Source organism: Gallinula chloropus (assembly GCF_964237585.1).
Source record: "Gallinula chloropus genome assembly, contig: HAP1_SCAFFOLD_493, whole genome shotgun sequence".
In the NCBI taxonomy this organism is placed as follows: domain Eukaryota; kingdom Metazoa; phylum Chordata; class Aves; order Gruiformes; family Rallidae; genus Gallinula; species Gallinula chloropus.
In genome coordinates, this window is record NW_028168657.1 from 12,130 (window position 1) to 35,610 (window position 23,481).

At 59.9% G+C, this 23,481-nt stretch overlaps 3 protein-coding genes across 6 annotated transcripts; 1 reads left to right on the top strand and 2 right to left on the bottom strand.

The window, feature by feature from the left end:
• Positions 1-5,045: 5,045 nt before the first annotated feature.
• On the bottom strand, positions 5,046-8,362 carry LOC311204272 (histone H3.3A). Of its 4 annotated transcripts, none has more exons than XM_084280721.1 (4): positions 8,245-8,362; positions 7,484-7,629; positions 6,609-6,762; positions 5,046-5,833 (listed from the first exon to the last, which is right to left on the bottom strand). In XM_084280721.1, exons 2-4 carry the CDS (start codon positions 7,609-7,611, stop codon positions 5,705-5,707), a joined length of 411 nt encoding a protein of 136 aa, XP_084136847.1. In that variant the 5' UTR covers positions 7,612-7,629; positions 8,245-8,362; the 3' UTR covers positions 5,046-5,704. The 4 variants fall into 4 exon arrangements, with proteins under 4 accessions (XP_084136847.1, XP_084136845.1, XP_084136846.1 ...); XM_084280719.1 differs by having other exon boundaries at positions 7,484-7,703; positions 8,245-8,358; XM_084280720.1 differs by having other exon boundaries at positions 7,484-7,703; positions 8,241-8,340.
• A 3,745-nt stretch (positions 8,363-12,107) lies between these two features.
• SELENOW (selenoprotein W) lies at positions 12,108-13,873 on the bottom strand. Its single transcript, XM_084280725.1, has 6 exons — positions 13,823-13,873; positions 13,034-13,058; positions 12,843-12,896; positions 12,671-12,745; positions 12,405-12,524; positions 12,108-12,284 (listed from the first exon to the last, which is right to left on the bottom strand). The coding sequence occupies exons 1-5, from the start codon at positions 13,855-13,857 to the stop codon at positions 12,450-12,452; spliced, it is 264 nt and encodes an 87-aa protein (XP_084136851.1). The 5' UTR covers positions 13,858-13,873; the 3' UTR covers positions 12,108-12,284; positions 12,405-12,449.
• Positions 13,874-15,751: 1,878 nt separating this feature from the next.
• Positions 15,752-20,665, top strand: LOC311204274 (gap junction delta-2 protein-like). Its single transcript, XM_084280724.1, has 2 exons — positions 15,752-15,834; positions 19,750-20,665. Exons 1-2 carry the CDS (start codon positions 15,764-15,766, stop codon positions 20,606-20,608), a joined length of 930 nt encoding a protein of 309 aa, XP_084136850.1. The 5' UTR covers positions 15,752-15,763; the 3' UTR covers positions 20,609-20,665.
• Positions 20,666-23,481: the final 2,816 nt, after the last annotated feature.

Below are 23,481 nucleotides of genomic sequence, written 5' to 3' on the forward strand. Positions count from 1 at the left end.
AGGGGCTGCGCTGCCGGGGGACAAAGGGACACGGTTGGCACTGGGGACCCCTCGGGGACGTGAGGGACTCCGCCGGGGACAGGGATCCCTCGGGATGTCACCCCGACTGCTGTCCCCAAGGCGGGGGGCAGCCAAACCAGGCCGGTCCCCCGGTCCCCTGGCCGGGGAGGGAGCTGGTGGCTGGTGACCCCGGACGCCTGGAAGCGGCAGGGGACAGAGCCAGCAGCTTGTCCCCGAGCCAGGGGACGTCACCACAGGGCTGGGAAGCCTGTCCCCGAGCTGGGGACAGCGCTGGTGGCTTCTTCACCACCCATGGGGCATCCCATGGGGCTGGTGGCCACGTCCCCAAACCAGGGACAGCGCCAGGGGCTTCTTCACCACCCATGGGGCTGGTGACCACGTCCCCGAGCTGGGGACAGCGCCAGGGGCTTCTTCACCACCCATGGGGCTGGTGGCCACATCCCCAAACCAGGGACAGCGCCGGTGGCTTCTTCACCACCCATGGGGCTGGTGGCCACGTCCCCGAGCCGGGGACAGCGCTGGTGGCTTGTCCCCAAGCCAGGGGACATCACCACGGGGCTGGGAAGCCTGTCCCCGAGCTGGGGACAGCGCCAGGGGCTTCTTCACCACCCATGGGGCTGGTGACCACGTCCCCAAGCCAGGGACAGCACTGGTGGCTTGTCCCCAAGCCAGGGGACATCACCACGGGGCTGGGAAGCCTGTCCCTGAGCTGAGGACAGCGCCGGTGGCTTCTTCACCACCCAAGGGACATCCCATGGGGCTGGTGGCCACATTCCCAAGCTGGGGACAGCATCCCCAAGCCAGGGGATGTCACCGCGGGGCTGGTGGCCATGTCCCCAAGCCAGGGACAGTGCCAGGGGCTTCTTCACCACCCATGGGGCTGGTGGCCACGTCCCCAAGCTGGGGACAGCATCCCCAAGCCAGGGGATGTCACCACGGGGCTGGTGGCCACATCCCCAAGCCGGGCACAGCGCCGGTGGCTTGTCCCCAAGCCAGATGACACCTACCCAGGGCCAGCTGCGCCATCCTCACGCCAAAGGACAGCGCCGGTGGCTTGTCCCCCAAGCCAGGGGGGACATGATTGGTTTGTGTCCCCCACCAACCACCCCAAAACACCCCGACCGCCCCCAGGGTGCAGCTCACCCCGAAATGCAGCGTCGTGTTGTGTGTCCCCCCACACACCCCCCAGCTCCATCCCAGCGCCTACCTGGCGGCGGTGACGGCGGCAGCGGTGGCGGCGGCAGCGGGGAAGGCGTCCCCGCGGCGGGGGGAGATTTAAGTAGGACCCGGCGTGATGTCACCCGTCACCGCGCTGCCACTAATCCCCCGGGGGGGTGACATTGGCCCCAGCCCGGGGCTAATCCACCCGCTGCCGGCAATTAACGCTCATCCCACCCCCCACCCCCCACCCCCACCCCACTGTCCCCTTGGAAAGGGGGGTTGGGGTGCCCCCAAAGAGGGGAGCGGGGTGGCTGGGACCCCCTTCCCGACTCAGCTCGTTAATGGGGAGGGGTGATGAGAATTAATTAACTCCCCCCCCACCCCAATGGGGGTGTCCCTGGGTTTCTCTTCACCCCCCCCCCCCCCCCTTGCCCTGTGGTAACCAACCCCAACACCCCTAATTATCCACCAGTGGTGATTGAGGCCGGGTAATTTGGCGATGCCACAGGCTGCCAGCTCGTTAGGGCTAACGAAGGCAGGCACAGCGCAGCTCCCAGCCCCTCCCTGGGGTCACTTTGGGGGGTGGGGGGGGTCTCGTGTCCCTTTGAGTGGGGGTGGGGGTGGCCCTGAGCTAATCCCAGGGACAGCTGCCATGTCTGAGCTCCAGGGACGGGGAGGACACGTGGGGACGGGGACACGGGGACCCCCAACCTGGGCACAGCCTTTTTGGGGTGGGGGGGTGTTCCTGCTCCCCACTGTCTCACACTGGGCCCCCCCACCCCCTACCCCACCCCCAACCCCGGGCTGGCTCCCTAAACCAACACATCCCCCCCCCATCTCAATGGAAACCCTACAAATCCTATAGGATCCCAGCACTAAATCCCAGTGGGGACCCCCCAAAATCCTACAGGAACCCCCCCCAAACCCCTAGTGTGTGTCCCCCCCTCCCCCCAGCCCCATCAGCCACTGAGCAGCTGGGAGGAGAGTGTGGAAATCGGGATGATTAGTTTGTTTTTCAGACGTGGGGATTTGGGGCTGATTAACCCTAATCCCTGTGCCAGGGTTTGGAGGGGGGGGGGTGGGGTGGGGGTGAGGGGGGGGGGGCACAAAGGGGGGTGGGGAGGTGCCCAGGCAGCACAGATGCAGCCAGTGACTGGTGTGGGGGAGGTCTGGGAGGTGTCCCACCCCCCCAAAAAACACCCCATGGTGTTGGGGAGGTGATCCCGACCGCGGGGGCTACACCCCCCATCATTAAGTTTAATCCTAATTCCTTAATTAAACCTGAACAAATTGGGGGTGGGGGGGGGGGGGTGGGAAAAGAGGGAAAGCGGCCCCAAAAGTGCAGCTGGGTGTTTTGGGGAGAGGGGTGTGGGCAAAAAGGGGGCTCCCACCACCCCTCCCCGCTCCCATTCCTGGCGGAAAAGCTGCCCGGGGGAATTACTGGGATTAAAGTTTTACCTGTGCTGGGGTTGGAATCCCTACTACCCAGACTGGAATTCCCACTGCCTGGATTGGAATTCCCTCTGCTTGGACTGAAATTCCCACTACCTGGACTAGAATTCCCTCTGCTTGGACTAGAATTCCCTCTACTTGGACTGAAATTCCTACTACCCAGACTGAAATTCCCAGTATCTGGATTAGAATTCCCTCTGCTTGGATTAGAATTCCCATTACCTGGACTGGAATTCCTACTACCTGGACTGAAATTCCCACTGCCTGGGTTAGAATCCCTACTACCCAGACTGGAATTCCCACTACCTGGATTAGAATTCCTTCTGCTTGGATTGAAATTCCCACTACCTGGATTGGAATTCCCTCTGCTTGGACTGAAATTCCCACTACCTGGATTGGAATTCCCTCTGCTTGGATTAGAATTCCCATTACCTGGACTGGAATTCCCACTACCTAGGTTAGAATCCCTACTACCCAGACTGAAATTCCCACTACCCAGACTGAAATTCCCTCTGCTTGGACTAGAATTCCCACTACTTGGACTGAAATTCCTACTACCTGGGTTAGAATCCCTACTACCCAGACTGGAATTCCCACTACCTGGATTGGAATTCCCTCTGCTTGGATTGAAATCCCCACTACCTGGACTGAAATTCCCACTGCCTGGGTTAGAATCCCTACTACCCAGACTGGAATTCCCACTACCTGGATTGGAATTCCCTCTGCTTGGATTGAAATCCCCACTACCTGGACTGAAATTCCCACTACCTAGGTTAGAATCCCTACTACCCAGACTGAAATTCCCACTACCCAGACTGAAATTCCCTCTGCTTGGACTAGAATTCCCACTACCTGGGTTAGAATCCCTACTACCCAGACTGAAATTCCCACTACCTGGACTAGAATTCCCTCTGCTTGGACTAGAATTCCCACTACCTGGACTGAAATTCCCACTACCTAGGTTAGAATCCCTACTACCCAGACTGAAATTCCCACTACCCAGACTGAAATTCCCTCTGCTTGGACTAGAATTCCCACTACCTGGGTTAGAATCCCTACTACCCAGACTGAAATTCCTACTACCCGGACTGAAATTCCCTCTGCTTGGATTAGAATTCCCACTACTTGGACTGAAATTCCTACTACCTGGGTTAAAATCCCTACTACCCAGACTGAAATTCCCACTACCTGGGCTGAAATTCCCTCTGCTTGGACTAGAATTCCCACTACCTGGGTTAGAATCCCTACTACCCAGACTGAAATTCCCACTACCTGGACTGAAATTCCCTCTGCTTGGACTAGAATTCCCACTACCTGGATTGGAATTCCCACTACCTGGACTGGAATTCCCTCTGCTTGGACTAGAATTCCCACTACCTGGATTGGAATTCCCACTACCTGGACTGGAATTCCCTCTGCTTGGACTAGAATTCCCACTACCTGGACTGGAATTCCCACTACCTGGACTGGAATTCCCACTACCTAGGTTAGAATCCCTACTACCCAGACTGAAATTCCCTCTGCTTGGACTAGAATTCCCACTACCTGGGTTAGAATCCCTACTACCCAGACTGAAATTCCCACTACCTGGACTGAAATTCCCTCTGCTTGGATTGGAATCCCCACTACCTGGATTAAAGGCTGGCTGCTCCCAGAATAACTGAGCTCCACACGGGAGCAGCTCCGTACCGTGGGGTCTCTGGGCTGAACCACCAGGTTTTAGGGTGAAATCGTGGCTATTTATCCGTGGATTTCTCCTGGAAAACCACCTGGATCCATCTTTGTATCCATGTTTCTAGAAAACTCTAGAAAATAAGAAGACACTGGAGTGTATTTGACACCCCCTCCAGCCCGGTGTGGCGGTTTGAGGAGCAACACCCACACCCCCCTCCCCAAAATCCATGTTTTTAAGGGAAATTCCTCGTGGGATTGTGTCTTGCTGGGGTTTTGAGGGGAGGGCTGCCCCCCTCCTGTCCTGTTTTGGGGGGGAGGACACCCCGTCCTCAGGTGCCTGCCCTGCCCTGTGGCCCCCTAATCCCGATTAGGGTGGCTCAGGGTGAGGGGAAGGCGGGGTAGGGGGGTTGTGGGTGGGGGGGTTGTTGTCTCAGCTCTAAATTTAACCCCGGGGTGTCAGGAATAATCACGTCGGAATAATCCAGCCACCCTTCCTACACACGCACACACACTCCCTCCCCACACACCCCAAACCCTAAATCCCCCCCTTTTCCCCCCTAAAAAGAAGGGAAAAAGGCACCCAACACCTCTGTCTGCACCCCAAATTCACCCCCCCCCCCCTGCTCCCCACCCCAGAGTCACCCAAATTTTTAGGGGATTTATTTCTAATAAAGGAGAAGGTGGAGCTGGGAGGGGCTGGGATTAATTAAGAAGGAAATGAGGATACTCTGGGACATCCATGGGGTTGCTTTATTCCGTTGCCACCGCGGTGGGAAGTGGGTGAGGGGGGGGGGGGGAAAGGGGTGAGGATTTGGGGAGGGGGGAGAAGAGAGAAACGCAGCCGGTACAACGCTCGAACGCACCAAGGGGGGGAAACGTGGCCAGGGAGAACACCCCCCCACCCCCCTTCCCCTTCCCCCCCCCAAATCCCAACACCCACCCCCCCAATATACACACACACCCCCCTCTTGGAAAAGGAAGTGGAGCTGTTCACACAGCTATGGAAAACCTATGGAAAACCCCCCAAAACTCCTGTCCCCACCCCAAAAAACTGGACCAGTTGAGTGTAGAAAAGCAGGGATTTTGTCAAAAACTCTTCCCACCCCCACTCAGGGGTGTAGGGGGGGTGTAGGGGGGTGTTTGGGGGTTGTTTGGGGGTTGGAGGAAGAAAGGTGTACAAAAAGAGGGGGGAAAAGTGAGGAAATAAAAGGCAAACAAGGTGTCAGAACAACCCCCCCAACCTCAGAAGGAAGCCGCCTGTTGTTGACATCACTCCCCCTGAGCCGCGGGGTGTAGGAGGAACCCCTTCCATGTGTCCAAACCCCCTTCAAAACCCCCCCCACCCCCCCCCCAAAAATATACCCCAGCCCAAGTCTCTCCTACCGCCCCGGCCGCCCTAAGCCCTCTCGCCGCGGATGCGCCGCGCCAGCTGGATGTCCTTGGGCATGATGGTGACGCGCTTGGCGTGGATGGCGCAGAGGTTGGTGTCCTCGAAGAGGCCGACGAGGTAGGCTTCACTGGCCTCCTGGGGGGGCAGGGGGCATTGTGGGGAGGGGGCAAAGGGGTTTTTGGGGAGGGAGGAGTCATTATGGGGAGGGTGGAGGTTTGGTTTGGGGAGGGGAGGGTAGAAGAATTGTGGGGGAGGGTAAAGACCCGTTTTGGGGGGGGCAAAATCATTCTGGGGAGGGTAAAGACCTATTTTGGGGGGGGAAATCATTCTGGGGGAGGGTAAAGACCTATTTTGGGGGGCAAACTCATTCTGGGGGAGGGTAAACACCCATATTGGGGGGAAAATCATTCTGGGGGAGGGTAAACACCCATTTCTTTTTGGGGAGGAGGGCAAAATCATTCTGGGGGAGGGTAAACACCCATTTTTGGGGGGGAAATCATTGTGGGGGAGGGTAAACACCCATTTTTTGGGGTGGGGGGATGGCAAAATCATTCTGGGGGAGGGTAAACACCCATTTTGAGGTGGGCAAAATCATTCTGGGGAGGGTAAAGACCCATTTTGGGGGGGCAAAATCATTCTGGGGGAGGGTAAACACCCATTTTGGGGGGGGGAAATCATTCTGGGGGAGGGTAAACACCCATTTTGGGGGGGAGGGAAATCATTCTGGGGGAGGGTAAACACCCATTTTAGGGGGGAGGGAAATCATTCTGGGGGAGGCAAAACCCATTTGGGGGGCAGGGCAAACAACTTTGGGTGACGGTAACCCCCTTGTGGGGGAGGGGAATCCCACTCTCAGGGGGAGGTTTTGGGGTGGGTGGGATGGGGGTGGAAGGGCTGGGGTGTCCCTCACCTGCAGGGCGCCGATGGCGGCGCTCTGGAAGCGCAGGTCGGTTTTGAAGTCTTGAGCGATCTCCCTCACCAGGCGCTGGAAGGGCAGCTTGCGGATCAGCAGCTCCGTAGACTTCTGGTACCGCCGGATCTCCCGTAAGGCCACCGTGCCTGGTCTGAGGAGGAAGAGGAGGAGGAGGAGGAGGAAGGGGGGAATTTCAATGATTCAACAGGATTTAAACAGTCACTGAATTGTGGGGACCTCCAGAGCTCATGGGGTCCAACCCTGGAAGGGACCTCCAGAGCTCATGGGGTCCAACCCCCCTGCCCAAGCAGCTCCCTAGGACAGGGCACACAGGTCAGTGTTTAGATGGGGCTGGAATCTCTCCAGAGAAGGAGACTCCACACCCCCTGGGCAGCCTGTCCCAGGGCTCTGTCACCCTCTTTGGGTGCAGAACTCCCTGTGCTCCAGCTTGAGCCCAACACCCCTTCTCCTGTCCCCACAGACCCCTTGAGAAGAGGCTGCCCATGTCCCCCTGGGTCCCACCCTTCAGAAATTGATAAACACTGATCACACCCCCCCTCTCAGTCTTCTTCTCTCCAGACTGAACAGCCTTTCCTCATCGGTTCGATGCTCCAGGCTGTTAATCCCCTTCACATCCCTCCACTGGACTCCTTTTCCAGGAGACCCCTGGCTTTTTTCCACCGGGGAGCCCAGAACCGGCCACAATTCCCCCGGTGAGGCAGAGCAGAAGGGGAGGATCATCCTCAACCCCCTCCCACGGCTCCCATCCACCTTCCTGGCTACCAGGGCTCATGCCCAACCACTGTGAGAGCCGGGTTTGTCCTGGGGAGCCCGTTGCGAGGTGTTTGTCCCCCCCCCCACCCCCCCAGTACCTGTAGCGATGGGGCTTCTTCACCCCCCCCGTGGAAGGCGCGCTCTTCCTGGCGGCCTTAGTGGCCAGTTGCTTCCTCGGCGCCTTCCCACCGGTGGATTTCCGAGCCGTTTGCTTGGTACGGGCCATGCCGGACGGTCAGCGAGCCTGGCGAGGAGGGGGAAGAGCCGGCGGTGGGGGCTCCGCCTCAGGGAAACCAAGAAGGGCCCGGCCGTTGAGGCCTGAGGAGGAGGAGGAGGGAGGAGGGTTGGCGCCCAGGCCTCAAATCGCTCCCTTCTGAGGCAGGAAGGGGAGCTGACCGCCTTCCCGGCCCCGGCGGAGGGACTGCGGGGTGCACGGCGGGGTCAGGGCCGGGTTTAGCGCCCACAGCCGCTCGGCGCTGCTGGGGGGGGAGAGAACCCACCGCCATCGCCTCAGCGCCTCGGGACTACAACTCCCATCACCCCTCCGCGCCGCGACCCGGCCAATAGGACCGCGCGCCGCCGCTAAAGGGGAGGATCCTTCTACAGACGGACGTGCCTCCCGGCCAATCGCTTCGCGGCTTCGCCGCCAATCAGCAGCGAACACCCCGCGGCGGCCAATCAGCGGGTGGCAGCAGACGGAAGGCGGGACTGTGGAGTGGGGGCGGGGGGGTGGAGGGAGGGAGAAGCTTCTCCTCAGGCGACCTCACCGCCCCCCCCCCCTCCCCCCGAACCCCCACTCGCTGCCCTCCCCCGTTACCGGGCACCGACCCCACTCCCTCCACCCTCCCCCGTTACCTACGTGGCGGCGGCGGCGCTGAAGCCGTTGCGCGTCCCTCGGCTGGAGCGGCCGGTTGTCTCTTCTCCCCCCCCCCCCCTTCTCCTTCCTCTTCCCGCCTTTCCCGGCGGAAAAATGGCGGCCTCCCCGGCGGGAGGGCTCCTTTACCCATCATGCACCGCGGCGCGAAGGCGGGAAAAGGGAGGGCGGCTGAGGTGAGGCGTCGCCATCTTGTGTCCCGCCGAGGGACGGGGCTGGAAGCGGCTCCCGCTCCCTTCTCACCGCCGCCTTTCCCCCCACGCTTCCCACCTCGGTGCGAAGCTCTCGCTGTCCCGCACCGATGCCCCGTACCCTGGGGAATTCCCCCCCCCGCGGGCGGCTTCGCCCCGCAGAGCGAGCGGATGGGGCTGGAAATGGCTCCTTCAGGCAGCGCCTCACACACACCCACACACCACCACCCCCCCCTGCCTCTCCCTCCCGCCTCTGGCAGGACATAAAAGCTTTAAAACTACGTTTTAAAACAGGGTCTTTCCAAATGGGAGGGTGGGAGCTTTGACCTGACACTGTAGCAGGGAGGGGAGGGACATGGGGGGGGGGAACAGGTTGTGAGGCAAAGGGGGTGGGGAGGGTGTGTGGCAAATTAAACTTTATCACTTTTACACCATATCCTCATCCAACAATCATTAGGTGACCTCATATACGTATAAATATTCATAAACTGTCCTGCTTCATATTAAAATGAGCTCCAAGAAGGGATTCCCATCCACTCCCCCCCCGCTGCGCCCGCGCGCGGCTGTTTGGGGGTGGGCGTGGAGGATGAAGTCGGGCGGTGATCTGAGGGTATAGAATCACGATCATACATGTAGTGTGGTATAGGAATTGATCTGAGGGTATAGAATCATGATCATACATGTAGTGTGGTATAGGAATTGATCTGAGGGTATAGAATCACCATCATATATGTAGTGTGGTATAGGAATTGATCTGAGGGTATAGAATCACCATCATATATGTAGTGTGGTATAGGAATTGATCTGAGGGTATAGAATCACCATCATATATGTAGTGTGGTATAGGAATTGATCTGAGGGTATAGAATCACCATCATATATGTAGTGTGGTATAGGAATTGATCTGAGGGTATAGAATCACCATCATATATGTAGTGTGGTATAGGAATTGATCTGAGGGTATAGAATCATCATCATATATGTAGTGTGGTGTAGGAATTGATCTGAGGGTATAGAATCACCATCATATATGTAGTGTGGTATAGGAATTGATCTGAGGGTATAGAATCACCATCATATATGTAGTGTGGTATAGGAATTGATCTGAGGGTATAGAATCACCATCATATATCTAGTGTGGTATAGGAATTGAGCTGAGGGTATAGAATCACCATCATATATGTAGTGTGGTATAGGAATTGAGCTGAGGGTATAGAATCACGATCATAAATGACGTACGGAAATCGACTCTATGACTCCAAAGTTATACAGTAGGTGTGTTTATTGCGCGCAGTTGCACGGGGGGTCGCTCCACCACAGACGTGCACCCCTAGGGTAACAAAACCCTCCCATATTTATACAACGCAACAATGAATATTCAATTAACACCTATGCATATTCATCACCTAACCCCGCCTACTCTCGCTTCTCATGCTAATCAGCTTGTCAGTCCTTTGCCATTGCGCAGTTTCTTCCAAAAATTGTGGGCAAGGGTCTCTGGTGGTCCTTGGGAGGAAGGCCCCGAGTCCTCCTCATGATGTCCTTTTCACCTCTCGCCTGGAACGTGCTGATCTTGCCAACTTGCCGTGTTCTTATCAGTCTGAAGTCATTTATGGCCTCGTTAACTATCCGCTTGCCTCCAGTAACGAGGTCTACGAACACAATTCGCATCCTTCATCAGCCACCTGTTGTCTTCAATAAGGAGGTAACGGGATGGACATGATTCCATCGTAGAGTTCTCACTCTTTTATCTTCTCCTGGAGATAGTCCAAGGCCTTCGGAAATAATCCCTTTGCTAAGGAAAACCAAAAAGACTCCCCTTCTTCTTCACAAGCCGTTCCACGTAATGATCTGGCTGAGCGAGAGTTGCTCTTCATGGAGGATGAAGTCGGGCGGCTCCTCTTCCTCACCACAAGTCACCTTCTGTTTTACACAGACTCGGTCACCCCTTGACTCTGATCCCAGCTACAAGTTTCAGCAGGTTTTGTGCATCTTCAAGGACAAGGGGGGAGTTGAACTAATTACAATGAGATGCTTTGCCTGGTTTGATGAGCAATTCGAGACGGGCAAGGAATTCATGGAGCAGGTCAGGAGGAGGGGGGGAGTGGAACTTGTCCAAGAAGTGATTTTATACCCACAGAGCACATCGTCCTTGAGTGTGTATTTCACTTAAAATAGGGTGTTAGACTCAAACTTACGTCCTAATTGGTGAAAAGGAACACGTGAGTGAGTAAATCTTGGCCCGATAACCCCCCCCCCCAATAAATAAATAAATAGATAGATAAATAAATAACAAAAAAAGGAGATAGACAAATAAATAAATAAATAAAATAAAATAAAATAAAATAAAATAAATCCCCACCTGACTCGAATTTTCCATGACATGTGAGTGACTAAATCTTGGCCCGATAACCCCCCCAATAAATAAATAAATAGACAGATAAATAAATAACAAAAAAAGGAGATAGATAGATAGATAGATAAATAAATAAATAAATAAATAAAATAAATAAAATAAATCCCCACCTGACTGTTTCTACCTCAAGTCCTTTCTTTAGGACCGCTGGCATTTTTAACAGGGGTGAAAAGGAACACGTGAGTGAGTAAATCTTGGCCCGATAACCCCCCCCAATAAATAAATAAAAAGATAAATAAATAGATAAATAGATAGATAGATAAATAAATAAATAAAAATAAATCCCCACCTGACTCGAATTTTCCATGACTTTATGCCAAAAAGGCCACCAGAAGAGCATTTCTAACAGGGGTGAAAAGGAACATGTGAGCGACTAAATCTTGGCCCGATAACCCCCCCCCCCAATAAATAAATAAATAGACAGATAAATAAATAATTAAAAAAGGAAATAAATAAATAAATAAATAGATAAATAAATAAATAAATAAATAAATAAATAAATCCCCACCTGACTGTTTCTACCTCAAGTCCTTTCTTTAGGACCACTGGCATTTCTAACAGGGGTGAAAAGGAACACGTGAGTGACCAAATCTTGGCCCGATAACACCCCCCCCAATAAATAAATAAATAGATAAATAAATAGATAAATAATTAAATAAATAGACAGATAAATAAATAAATAAATAAAATCCCCACCTGACTCGAATTTTCCATGACATGTGAGTGACTAAATCTTGGCCCAATAATCCCCCCAATAAATAAATAAATAGATAGATAAATAAATAACAAAAAAAAGGAGATAGATAGATAAATAAATAAATAAAAATAAATAAATAAAATAAATCCCCACCTGACTCAAATTTTCCATGACTTTATTCCTCAAAGGCCACCAGAGGAGGTTCAGAAAGGCAATGGAAGGTGGGGAGATCCCAGAAAGGCAACGGAAGGTGGGGAGATCCCAGAAAGGCAACGGAAGGTGGGGATCCAACCCCGCCGGTGGGTTGAGAAGGGTGGGAGGAGGGGGTGGGGGAAAAGAAATGTCTGAATTTCCCCGTTTCAAAGCTTTTTATTCCCTTTCTTTTCCCCACCTGGCAGGTTCAGCTACAGCTTTCCTCACAGATTTGTGTGGGGGGGGTGGGAGAGAGAGAAAACTGGGGGAAAAAAAAGGTGGAATCCAGATGGAAAACGGGGTGGTCGGGGGAAGGAGGTTGGTGGGGAGGGGGAGAGGATTTTTGGGGGGGTTTTGGGGGGGTGAGGGAATGGGGATGAGGCGAAGCTCGACAGCCGCCCGCTGCTCCAGCGCCGGCATCCCGCGCGGTGAGGAGGGGGTCTGGAAACAGCCCGGTGTCCGCAGACGTTTTCGGCGGTTCCCGTCATGGAGCGCTCGGCCAGCGGGAGGGACGCGGGCGCCGGTGGAGCTGTGGGAGGAAGAGGAGGAGGAGGAGGAAGGATACGGGTGATTTCCCTCCTTGGGAGGTGTTCTGGATGAGGAGACAGGGTGGTGATGATGATGATGGTGATGGTGATGCTGCTGGTACCTTCGTTAGCGGTGGGAGGGGGTCGGCGTGGCGCTCGCTCAGCACTCACCGCAGGCGGGTTTCGATGGCGGCCACGATCTTCTGGAGCTTGGCGGCGGTGTCGACGAAGCCATCACCGTGCTGGGGGAGGAGGAGGAGGAGGAGGAGGAGGAGGGGGGTTGCATCAGCACCCAAGGGGGCTGGGTGCTCCCCGGAGAAGGGATTTTGGGGAGGGAGGGGGTGTGTGTGGAGGGGGGTGGGACACACACACATCCCTCATCACCCACCTTCTTGGAGTGGACCAGGAGTCCCCCCACTGTCACTTCAAACCATCCTGTCACCTCCTTCGTCCCCTGCCCGCTCTGTGGGGACATGGGGTGTCACCTTGGGGTACCCAGACCCCCCCCCAAAATCCCAACACCCCCCTTCTCATGTCTCCCCCCCCCCCCCCCAACTCACCACCTCCAGCGCTCCGGGGAAGCGCCTCTCCAGCTCCTGCTTGAGCTGTTGGTACTGGAAATGAAAAGGGGAAGGGGGGTGTCACCCCTGGGGGTGTCACCCCCACCCCCCGTGTCCTTGAGGGGGGGAGCAGCCCCTTAGGGAGGAGGGGGGAGTGGGTAGTGGGAGGTGGGGGGGGGGTCACGGCTCACCTTGGGGCTGTAACCTCAGGCTCCGCTGCAGGGGGTGTGAGGTCAGTGGGATGGGGGGGGCTGTAAAGGGGCATCCCCCCCCCTAAAAAACCCCAGGGAGACCCCTCCCCAAAGAACAACAACCCCCCCACTCCGCCATGACCCATCCCCCACACACAAGGACACCCCCCCCCCACAAGGAACCGGGCACAGACCCCTCCCCAAACGGGCAGAGAGACCCCCCCAGCCCCCCCAAACCTGCCCCAGCCCCCCCAAAAACCCCATGGAGACCCCTCCCCAAACAACAACAACCCCCCCACTCCGCCATGACCCGTCCCTCCCACACAAGGACACCCCCCCCTCCAAGAAACAGGCACAGACCCCTCCCCAAACGGGCAGAGAGACCCCCCCAGCCCCCCCAAACCTGCCCCAGCCCCCCCAAAACCTGCCCCCCCCCCTAAAAAACCCAGGGAGACCCCTCCCCAAACAACAACAACCCCCCCACTCCGCCATCACCCGTCCCCCCCACAAGGACACCCCCCTCCTCCAAGAACCACACACAGACCCCTCCCCAAACAGGCACAGAGACCCCCCCAGACCCCCCCAGACCCCCCAAAACCTGCCCCCCACCCTAAAAACCCATGGAGACCCCTCCCCAAACAACAACAACCCCCCCACTCCACCATGACCCGTCCCCCACACACAAGGACACCCCCCCCACAAGGAACCGGGCACAGACCCCTCCCCAAACGGGCAGAGAGCCCCCCCCAGCCCCCCAAACCTGCCCCCCCCCCCGTTCCCTCCCCGCACCAGTAGAGCACCGAGACCCGCAGCGGCTCGGCCATGGCGGCGGCGGCGGCGGCGGCGGCTGCGCGGAGGGGCCGGGCCCGCCCCGCGCTCTGGGGGGGGCGGAGGGGGCGTCTCCGCACCCCAAAGCTGCACCCAACCCCCCCCACACACCCAGCCCCCCCCCCGCTCTGAGTCCTCGGGGATGTCCCGGGATGGGGAACCCACTAAAGACCCCGAAAGGGACCCCCCGCTCCCCCCCCCGACCTCCTCTTTGGGGGGGGGTCCCCAGCGCCAGGGCAGAGCCCAGTATGACCAGTGGCATCCCCCCAGTATGACCAGTAGCATCCCCCCAGTATGCCCAGCGCAGACCCCAGTATGACCAGTGGCATCCCCCCAGTATAGCCAGGGCAGACCCCAGTATGCCCAGGGCAGAGCCCAGTATAACCAGGGCAGACCCCAGTATGACCAGTGGCATCTCCCCAGTATGCCCAGGGCAGAGCCCAGTATGACCAGTGCGTGTCCCCCAGTATGACCAGTGGCATCCCCCCAGTATACCCAGTGAGTTCCCCTTTATAACCAGTGCGTGTCCCCCAGTATAACCAGTTTAACCAGTGGCATCTCCCCAGTATGCCCAGGGCAGAGCCCAGTATGACCAGTGCCATCCCCCCAGTATGACCAGTAGCATCCCCCCAGTATGCCCAGTGCAGACCCCAGTATGACCAGTGGCATCCCCCCAGTATAGCCAGGGCAGACCCCAGTATGCCCAGGGCAGAGCCCAGTATAACCAGGGCAGACCCCAGTATGACCAGTGGCATCCCCCCAGTATAGCCAGGGCAGAGCCCAGTATGCCCAGGGCAGAGCCCAGTATGACCAGGGCAGACCCCAGTATAACCAGTAGCATCCCCCCAGTATAGCCAGGGCAGACCCCAGTATAACCAGTAGCATCCCCCCAGTATACCCAGTGAATCCCCATTTATAACCAGTGCATGTCCCCCAGTATAACCAGTAGCATCCCCCAGTATACCCAGTAAATCCCCATTTATAACCAGTACCTCCCCCCAGTATATTTTACACACCCCCAGTCCCCCCAGCGCCTCCCCCAGTCCCCCCAGCGCCTCTCCCAGTCCTCCCAGCGCCTCCCCCAGTCCCCCCAGCCCCCCCAGCGCCTCCCCCAGTCCCCCCAGTCCTCCCAGCGCCTCCCCCAGTCCCCCCAGCGCCTCCCCCAGTCCCCCCAGCGCCTCCCCCAGTCCTCCCAGCGCCTCCCCCAGTCCCCCCAGCGCCTCCCCCAGTCCCCCCAGCGCCTCTCCCAGTCCACCCAGCGCCACCCCAGTCCTCCCAGCGCCTCCCCCAGTCCCCCCAGCGCCTCCCCCAGTCCCCCCAGCGCCTCTCCCAGTCCCCCCAGCGCCTCCCCCAGTCCCCCCAGCGCCTCCCCCAGTCCCCCAAGCCCCCCAAGCACCTCTCCCAGTCCTCCCAGCGCCTCTCCCAGTCCTCCCAGCGCCTCCCCAGTCCTCCCAGCGCCTCTCCCAGTCCCCCCAGCGCCTCTCCCAGTCCTCCCAGCACCTCCCCCAGTCCCCCCAGCGCCTCCCCCAGTCCTCCCATCGCCTCCCCCAGTCCCCCCATCGCCTCCCCCAGCCCCCCCAGCGCCTCCCCCAGTCCTCCCAGCGCCTCCCCCAGTCCCCCCAGCGCCTCCCCCAGTCCCCCCAGCGCCTCTCCCAGTCCCCCCAGCGCCTCCCCCAGTCCCCCCAGCACCTCCCAGTCCTCCCAGCGCCTCCCCCAGCACCTCCCCCCCTCTCGGGGCCGCGCTCAGCCGGGGCCGCGCTCGGCGCTCCCGGGGTGGCGGCGGCGGGGATGGGGCCGCGGCGCTGAGCCCGGGGGGGGGGGTGTGTGGGGGGGGGTGGGGGGCAGGGGGCAGGGGGGCTGTGGGGTGGGGGGCCCGTCCCAGCGCCCCCCAGTCCCGGCACGATGGGCGAATGGACCATCCTGGAGCGGCTGCTGGAGGCGGCGGTGCAGCAACATTCCACCATGATCGGCAGGTGAGCACGACCCCCCCCCCCCCAAATCCCCCCCTGGAACCCCCCCGCGGGTCCCCACAAAGCATCACCCACCCCCCACCCACCCCCAGCCACCCCCCCCCCCCCCATCCCCCGCCAACAGCCCCGGGGGAGAAGAGGAGGGGGAGGGGGAGGGGGGGGGTGGGGGGGTTGGGGGGCACGGGTCCCTGCTGGGGCTCCTCCCCCCTGGGCACCCCACATCTGCTCCGTGCCCCCAAATCCACACTGTGCCCCCCAAGCTGCACCCCAAAACCTGTAGTGTCCCCCCCAGACTGGCACTGTGGCCCCCAAGCCTTGTAGCAGCCCCCCAGCCCTGTACCCTGCATCCCCCCAAAACCCCTGTCCCCCTGAACCCTGTCCCCCCAAACCCTGTCCCCCCCAAACCCTGCATCCCCCACCCCCCATATCCCCCCAAATCCACACTGTGCCCCCCAAGCTGCACCCCAAAACCTGTAGTGTCCCCCCAAACCAGCACTGTGGCCCCCAAGCCTTGTAGCAGCCCCCCAGCCCTGTACCCTGCATCCCCCCAAACCCCACATCCCCCTGAACCCTGTCCCCCCCAAACCCTGCATCCCCCACCCCCCATGTCCCCCCAAATCTACACTGTGCCCCCCAAGCTGCACCCCAAAACCTGTAGTGTCCCCCCCAAACCAGCACTGTGGCCCCCAAGCCTTGTAGAAGCCCCCTAGCCCTGTACCCTGCATCCCACCCCAAACCCCATGTCCCCCTGAACCCTGTCCCCCTCAAACCCTGCATCCCCCACCCCCCATATCCCCCCAAATCTACACTGTGCCCCCAAGCTGCACCCCAAACCTGTAGTGTCCCCCCCAGACTGGCACTGTGGCCCCCAAGCCTTGTAGCAGCCCCCCAGCCCTGTACCCTGCATCCCCCCAAAACCCCTGTCCCCCTGAACCCTGTCCCCCCAAACCCTGTCCCCCCCAAACCCTGCACCCCCCACCCCCCATATCCCCCCAAATCCACACTGTGCCCCCCAAGCTGCACCCCAAAACCTGTAGTGTCCCCCCCCCAGACTGGCACTGTGGCCCCCAAGCCTTGTAGCAGCCCCCCAGCCCTGTACCCTGCATCCTCCCAACCCCCCTGTCCCCCTGAACCCTGTCCCCCCCAAACCCTGCACCCCCCACCCCCCATATCCCCACAAATCCACACTGTGCCCCCCAAGCTGCACCCCAAACCTGTAGTGTCCCCCCCAAACCGGCACTGTGGCCCCCCAAGCCTTGTAGCAGCCCCCCCAAACCCCTGTCCCCCTGAACCCTGTCCCCCCAAACCCTGCATCCCCCACCCCCCATATCCCCCCAAATCCACACTGTGCCCCCCAAGCTGCACCCCAAACCTGTAGTGTCCCCCCCAGACTGGCACTGTGGCCCCCAACCCTTGTAGCAGCCCCCCAGCCCTGTACCCTGCATCCCCCCAAAACCCCTGTCCCCCTGAACCCTGTCCCCCCAAACCCTGTCCCCCCCAAACCCTGCATCCCCCACCCCTCATGTCCCCCCAAATCTACACTGTGCCCCCCAAGCTGCACCCCAAAACCTGTAGTGTCCCCCCCAAACTGGCACTGTGGCCCCCAAGCCTTGTAGCAGCCCCCTAGCCCTGTACCCTGCAGCCCACCCCAAAACCCCTGTCCCCCTGAACCCTGTCCCCCTGAACCCTGTCCCCCCCAAACCCTGCACCCCCCACCCCCCATATCCCCCCAAATCCACACTGTGCCCCCCAAGCTGCACCCCAAACCTGTAGTGTCCCCCCCAGACTGGCACTGTGTCCTGAACCCTTGTTGTGACCCCCCAAACCCCACGTCCCCCAAACCTCATGTCCCCCCATACCCCATGTCCCCTCAGACCCCACACCCCCCAAACCTCTCATTCCCCCAAACCCCCTGTCCCCCTGAACCCTGTCCCCCTCAAACCCTGCATCCCCCACCCCCCATATCCCCCCAAATCCACACTGTGCCCCCAAAGCTGCACCCCAAAGATGTCTTGTCCCCACAAAGCTGCACCCCAAACCCGTAGTGTCCCCCCCAAACTGGCACTATGTCCCCCACCCTTGTAGCAGCCCCCCAGCCCTGTACCCTGCATCCCCCCAAACCCCACGTCCCCCAGACCCCATGTCCCCCCAAATCCCACACCCCCCAAACCCCCTGTCCCCCTGAACCCTGTCCCCCTCAAACCCTGCATCCCCCACCCCCCATATCCCCACAAAGCTGCACCCCAAACCTGTAGTGTCCCCCCAAACCGGCACTGTGCCCCCTCTCATTTCCCCAAACCCTGTGTCCCCCTGAACCCTGTCCCCCCCAAACCCTGCACCCCCCACCCCCCATATCCCCCCAAATCCACACTGTGCCCCCCAAGCTGCTCCCCAAACCTGTAGTGTCCCCCCCAGACTGGCACTGTGTCCCCAACCCTTGTAGTGACCCCCCAAACCCCACGTTCCCCAAACCTCATGTCCCCCCATACCCCATGTCCCCTCAGACCCCACACCCCCCAAACCTCTCATTCCCCCAAACCCCCTGTCCCCCTGAACCCTGTCCCCCCCAAACCCCACCCCCCACCCCCCATATCCCCCCAAATCCACACTGTGTCCCCAAAGCTGCACCCCAAACGTGTCTTGTCCCCACAAAGCTGCACCCCAAACCTGTAGTGTCCCCCCCAAACTGGCACTATCTCCCCCACCCTTGTAGCAGCCCCCCAGCCCTGTACCCTGCATCCCCCCAAACCCCACACCCCCCAAACCTCTCATTTCCCCAAACCCCCTGTCCCCCTGAACCCTGTCCCCCTCAAACCCTGCACCCCCCACCCCCCATATCCCCAAAAAGCTGCACCCCAAACCCGTAGTGCCCCCCCAAACCGGCACTGTGCCCCCTCTCATTCCCCCAAACCCTGTGCCCCCCCGAACCCTGTCCCCCCCAAACCCCACACCCCCCACCCCCCATATCCCCCCAAATCCACACTGTGCCCCCCAAGCTGCACCCCAAACCTGTAATGTCCCCCCCCCAGACTGGCACTGTGGCCCCCAAGCCTTCTAGCAGCCCCCTGGTCCTGTACCCTGCATCCCCCCCAAACCCCACATCCCCCTGAACCCTGTCCCCCCCAAACCCCGTGGCCCCCCGAACCCTGTCCCCCTCAAACCCTGCATCCCCCACCCCCATATCCCCCCAAATCCACACTGTGCCCCCCAAGCTGCACCCCAAACCCTGTAGTGTCCCCCCCAGACTGGCACTGTGGCCCCCAAGGCTTGTAGCAGCCCCCTAGCCCTGTACCCTGCACCCCCCCAAACCCCACGTCCCCCCAAACCCCATGTCCCCTCAGACCCCACACCCCCCAAACCTCTCATTTCCCCAAACCCCCTGTCCCCCTCAAAAACCTGCATCCCCCACCCCCCATATCCCCCCAAATCCACACTGTGCCCCCAAAGCTGCACCCCAAACCTGTAGTGCCCCCCCAAACTGGCACTGTGCCCCCTCTCATTTCCCCAAACCCCTGTCCCCCTGAACCCTGTCCCCCTCAAACCCTGCATCCCCCACCCCCCATATCCCCCCAAATCCACACTGTGCCCCCAAAGCTGCACCCCAAACCTGTAGTGTCCCCCCAAACCAGCACTGTGCCCCCTCTCATTCCCCCAAACCCCGTGCCCCCCTGAACCCTGTGCCCCCCAAACCCCACACCCCCCACCCCCCATACCCCTCCAAACCCACCCTGGCGCTCCGCAGCGCTCTGGAGCCCCACTGTGACCCCGGGGTAGAGTGGGGTGTAGGGTGAGAGGATGGGGGCCAGGTCGAGGTTGGGGGCCAGGTCAAGGTTGGGGGCCAGGTCAAGGATGGGGGCCAGGTCAAGGTTGGGGTCTGGTCAAGCTTTGAGGGGGGTTTCCCCCCTTTATTCCCCCCAGGATCCTGCTGACAGTGGTGGTGATTTTCCGCATCCTCATCGTGGCCATCGTGGGCGAGACGGTGTACGAGGACGAACAGACCATGTTCACGTGCAACACCCTCCAGCCGGGCTGCAACCAGGCCTGTTACGACAAGGCCTTCCCCATCTCCCACATCCGCTACTGGGTCTTCCAGATCATCCTGGTCTGCACCCCCAGCCTCTGCTTCATCACCTACTCCGTCCACCAAGCCGCCAAGCAACGCGAACGCCGCTACTCCATCCTCTACCCCCTCCTAGACCGCGACGCCAAGAAAACCAAGGCGCTCAACGGGCTCCTCCTCCCACCCCCCACCTCTGAAAGTACCCACAAGGATCAACCCGATTGCTTGGAAGCCAAAGAATTACCGGGACCGCCGCCGTTACCGCCACCGCCGCCGCCGCCGCCGCGCCCGCGCAGCTCCAAAACCAAAGGTCAAGAGGGGATCTCCCGTTTCTACGTCCTCCAGGTGGTTTTCCGCAACGCCTTGGAAATCGGTTTCTTAGCCGGGCAGTATTTCCTCTACGGCTTCCAGGTGGCCGCCATCTTTGAATGCCACCGCTACCCGTGCGTAAAGGAAGTGGAATGTTACGTCTCGCGCCCGACGGAGAAGACGGTTTTCTTGGTCTTCATGTTCGCCGTCAGCGGCGTCTGCGTGGTGCTCAACCTGGCCGAGCTCAACCACCTGGGCTGGCGGAAAGTCCAGGCGGCCGTCCGCGGCGTCCGGGCGCGGCGGAAATCCCTCGGGGAAAGCCGGAAGAAGGATCTTACTTCCTCTCCCACCCCGCCTGCCCCCGCCGCGCTCGGTCGGACGCAGTCGAGTGAGTCTGCTTATGTCTGAACAACACCCAACCCCCACACCCCCCCATATCACCCATCCCACCCCCCCAAAAAAGACGGTGCTGCCCCCTTTCCCCACCCCCCAATTCCTCAAATTGAAGGGGGGGGGTTCCCTCTTCTGCTCCCCCACTGCCCCCCATCACCCAAGGGCTGACGCCTCTTTACATCGTGGTGCAAGCAGGGAGTGGAAACAAGGGGTTTTGGGGGGGTTTGGGGGGGTTTGGGGGGGTGACGCCTCTTTACGTCGTGGTGCAAGCAGGGAGTGGAAACAAGGGGTTTTGGGGGGGGTTTGGGGGGTGCCCCCCATCACCCGAGGGCTGACGCCTCTTTGCGTCGTGGTGCAAGCAGGGAGTGGAAACAAGGGGTTTGGGGAGGGGTTTGGGGGGTTTTTTGGGGGGGTTTGGGGGGGTGACGCCTCTTTACGTCGTGGTGCAAGCAGGGAGTGGAAACTTGGGGGGGGTTTTGGGGGGTGCCCCCCATCACCCAAGGGCTGACGCCTCTTTACGTCGTGGTGCAAGCAGGGAGTGGAAACAAGGGGTTTTGGGGGGGGTTTGGAGGGGTTTTGGGGGGGGTTTGGGGGGTGCCCCCCATCACCCAAGGGCTGACGCCTCTTTACGTCGTGGTGCAAGCAGGGAGTGGAAACAAGGGGTTTTGGGGGGGGTGCCCCCCATCACCCAAGGGCTGACGCCTCTTTACGTCATGGTGCAAGCAGGGAGTGGAAACAAGGGGTTTGGGGAGGGTTTTGGGGGGTTTTTGGGGGGGGTTTGGGGGGGTGACGCCTCTTTACGTCATGGTGCAAGCAGGGAGTGGAAACAAGGGGTTTGGGGGGAGTTTGGGGGGGGTTTGGGGGGGGTTGGGGGGGTGACGCCTCTTTATGTCGTGGTGCAAGCAGGGAGTGGAAACAAGGGGTTTGGGGGGAGTTTGGGGGGGTTTGGGGGGGGGTTTGGGGGGGGTGTCCCCATCACCCAAGGGCTGACGCCTCTTTGCGTCATGGTGCAAGCAGGGAGTGGAAACTTGGGGGGGGTTTGGGGGTGTGCCCCCCATCACCCGAGGGCTGACGCCTCTTTACGTCATGGTGCAAGCAGGGAGTGGAAACAAGGGGTCTGGGGAGGGTTTTGGGGGGTTTTGGGGGGGTGACGCCTCTTTACGTCGTGGTGCAAGCAGGGAGTGGAAACTTGGGGGGGTTTGGGGGGGTGCCCCCCATCACCCAAGGGCTGATGCCTCTTTGCCGTCGTGGTGCAAGCAGGGAGTGGAAACAAGGGGTTTTGGGGGGGTTTGGGGGGGGTTTGGGGGGGTGACGCCTCTTTACGTCGTGGTGCAAGCAGGGAGTGGAAACAAGGGGTTTGGGGGGGTTTGGGGGGGTTTGGGGGGGTGCCCCCCATCACCCAAGGGCTGACGCCTCTTTACGTCGTGGTGCAAGCAGGGAGTGGAAACAAGGGGGTTTTGGGGGGGGTTGGGGGGGTTTGGGGGGGGTTTGGGGGGGGGTGTCCCCCATCACCCAAGGGCTGACGCCTCTTTGCGTCATGGTGCAAGCAGGGAGTGGAAACAAGGGGTTTTGGGGGGGTTTAGGGGGGTTTGGGGGGGTGCCCCCCATCACCCAAGGCTGACGCCTCTTTACGTCATGGTGCAAGCAGGGAGTGGAAACAAGGGGTTTGGGGGGGGGGTTTGGGGGGGGTTTGGGGGGGTGACGCCTCTTTACGTCGTGGTGCAAGCAGGGAGTGGAAACAAGGGGTTTGGGGAGGGTTTGGGGGGGCTTTGGGGGGGGTTTGGGGGGGGGTGTCCCCCATCACCCAAGGGCTGACGCCTCTTTGCGTCGTGGTGCAAGCAGGGAGTGGAAACAAGGGTTTTGGGGGGGGTTTGGGGGGGTTTGGGGGGGGTGTCCCCCATCACCCGAGGGCTGACGCCTCTTTACGTCGTGGTGCAAGCAGGGAGTGGAAACAAGGGGTTTGGGGGGGGTTTTTGGGGGGGTTTGGGGGGGTGACGCCTCTTTACGTCGTGGTGCAAGCAGGAGTGGAAACAAGGGGTTTTGGGGGGGTTTGGGGGGTGCCCCCCATCACCCGAGGGCTGACGCCTCTTTACGTCGTGGTGCAAGCAGGGAGTGGAAACAAGGGGTTTGGGGAGGGTTTGGGGGGGTTTTGGGGGGGGTTTGGGGGGGTGACGCCTCTTTACGTCGTGGTGCAAGCAGGGAGTGGAAACAAGGGGTTTGGGGAGGGTTTGGGGGGGGTTTTGGGGGGGTTTGGGGGGTGACGCCTCTTTACGTCGTGGTGCAAGCAGGGAGTGGAAACAAGGGGTTTGGGGGGGTTTTGGGGGGGTTTGGGGGGGTTTGGGGGGGGGTGCCCCCCGTCACCGAGGGCTGACGCCTCTTTACGTCGTGGTGCAAGCAGGGAGTGGAAACAAGGGGTTTGGGGGAGTTTGGGGGGGTTTTGGGGGGGTTTGGGGGGTGCCCCCCATCACCCGAGGGCTGACGCCTCTTCACGTCGTGGTGCAAGCAGGGAGTGGGTAAACAAGGGGTTTGGGGAGGGTTTGGGGGGGTTTTGGGGGGGGGTTTGGGGGGGTGTCCCCCATCACCCAAGGGCTGACGCCTCTTTACGTCATGGTGCAAGCAGGGAGTGGAAACAAGGGGTTTGGGGAGGGTTTTGGGGGGTTTTGGGGGGGTTTGGGGGGGTTTGGGGGGGTGACGCCTCTTTACGTCATGGTGCAAGCAGGGAGTGGAAACAAGGGGTTTGGGAGGGTTTTGGGGGGGGGGTTGGGGGGGTGCCCCCCATCACCCGAGGGCTGACGCTCCTTTACGTCGTGGTGCAAGCAGGGAGTGGAAACAAGGGGTTTGGGGGGGTTTTGGGGGGTTTTGGGGGGGGTTTGGGGGGGTGCCCCCCA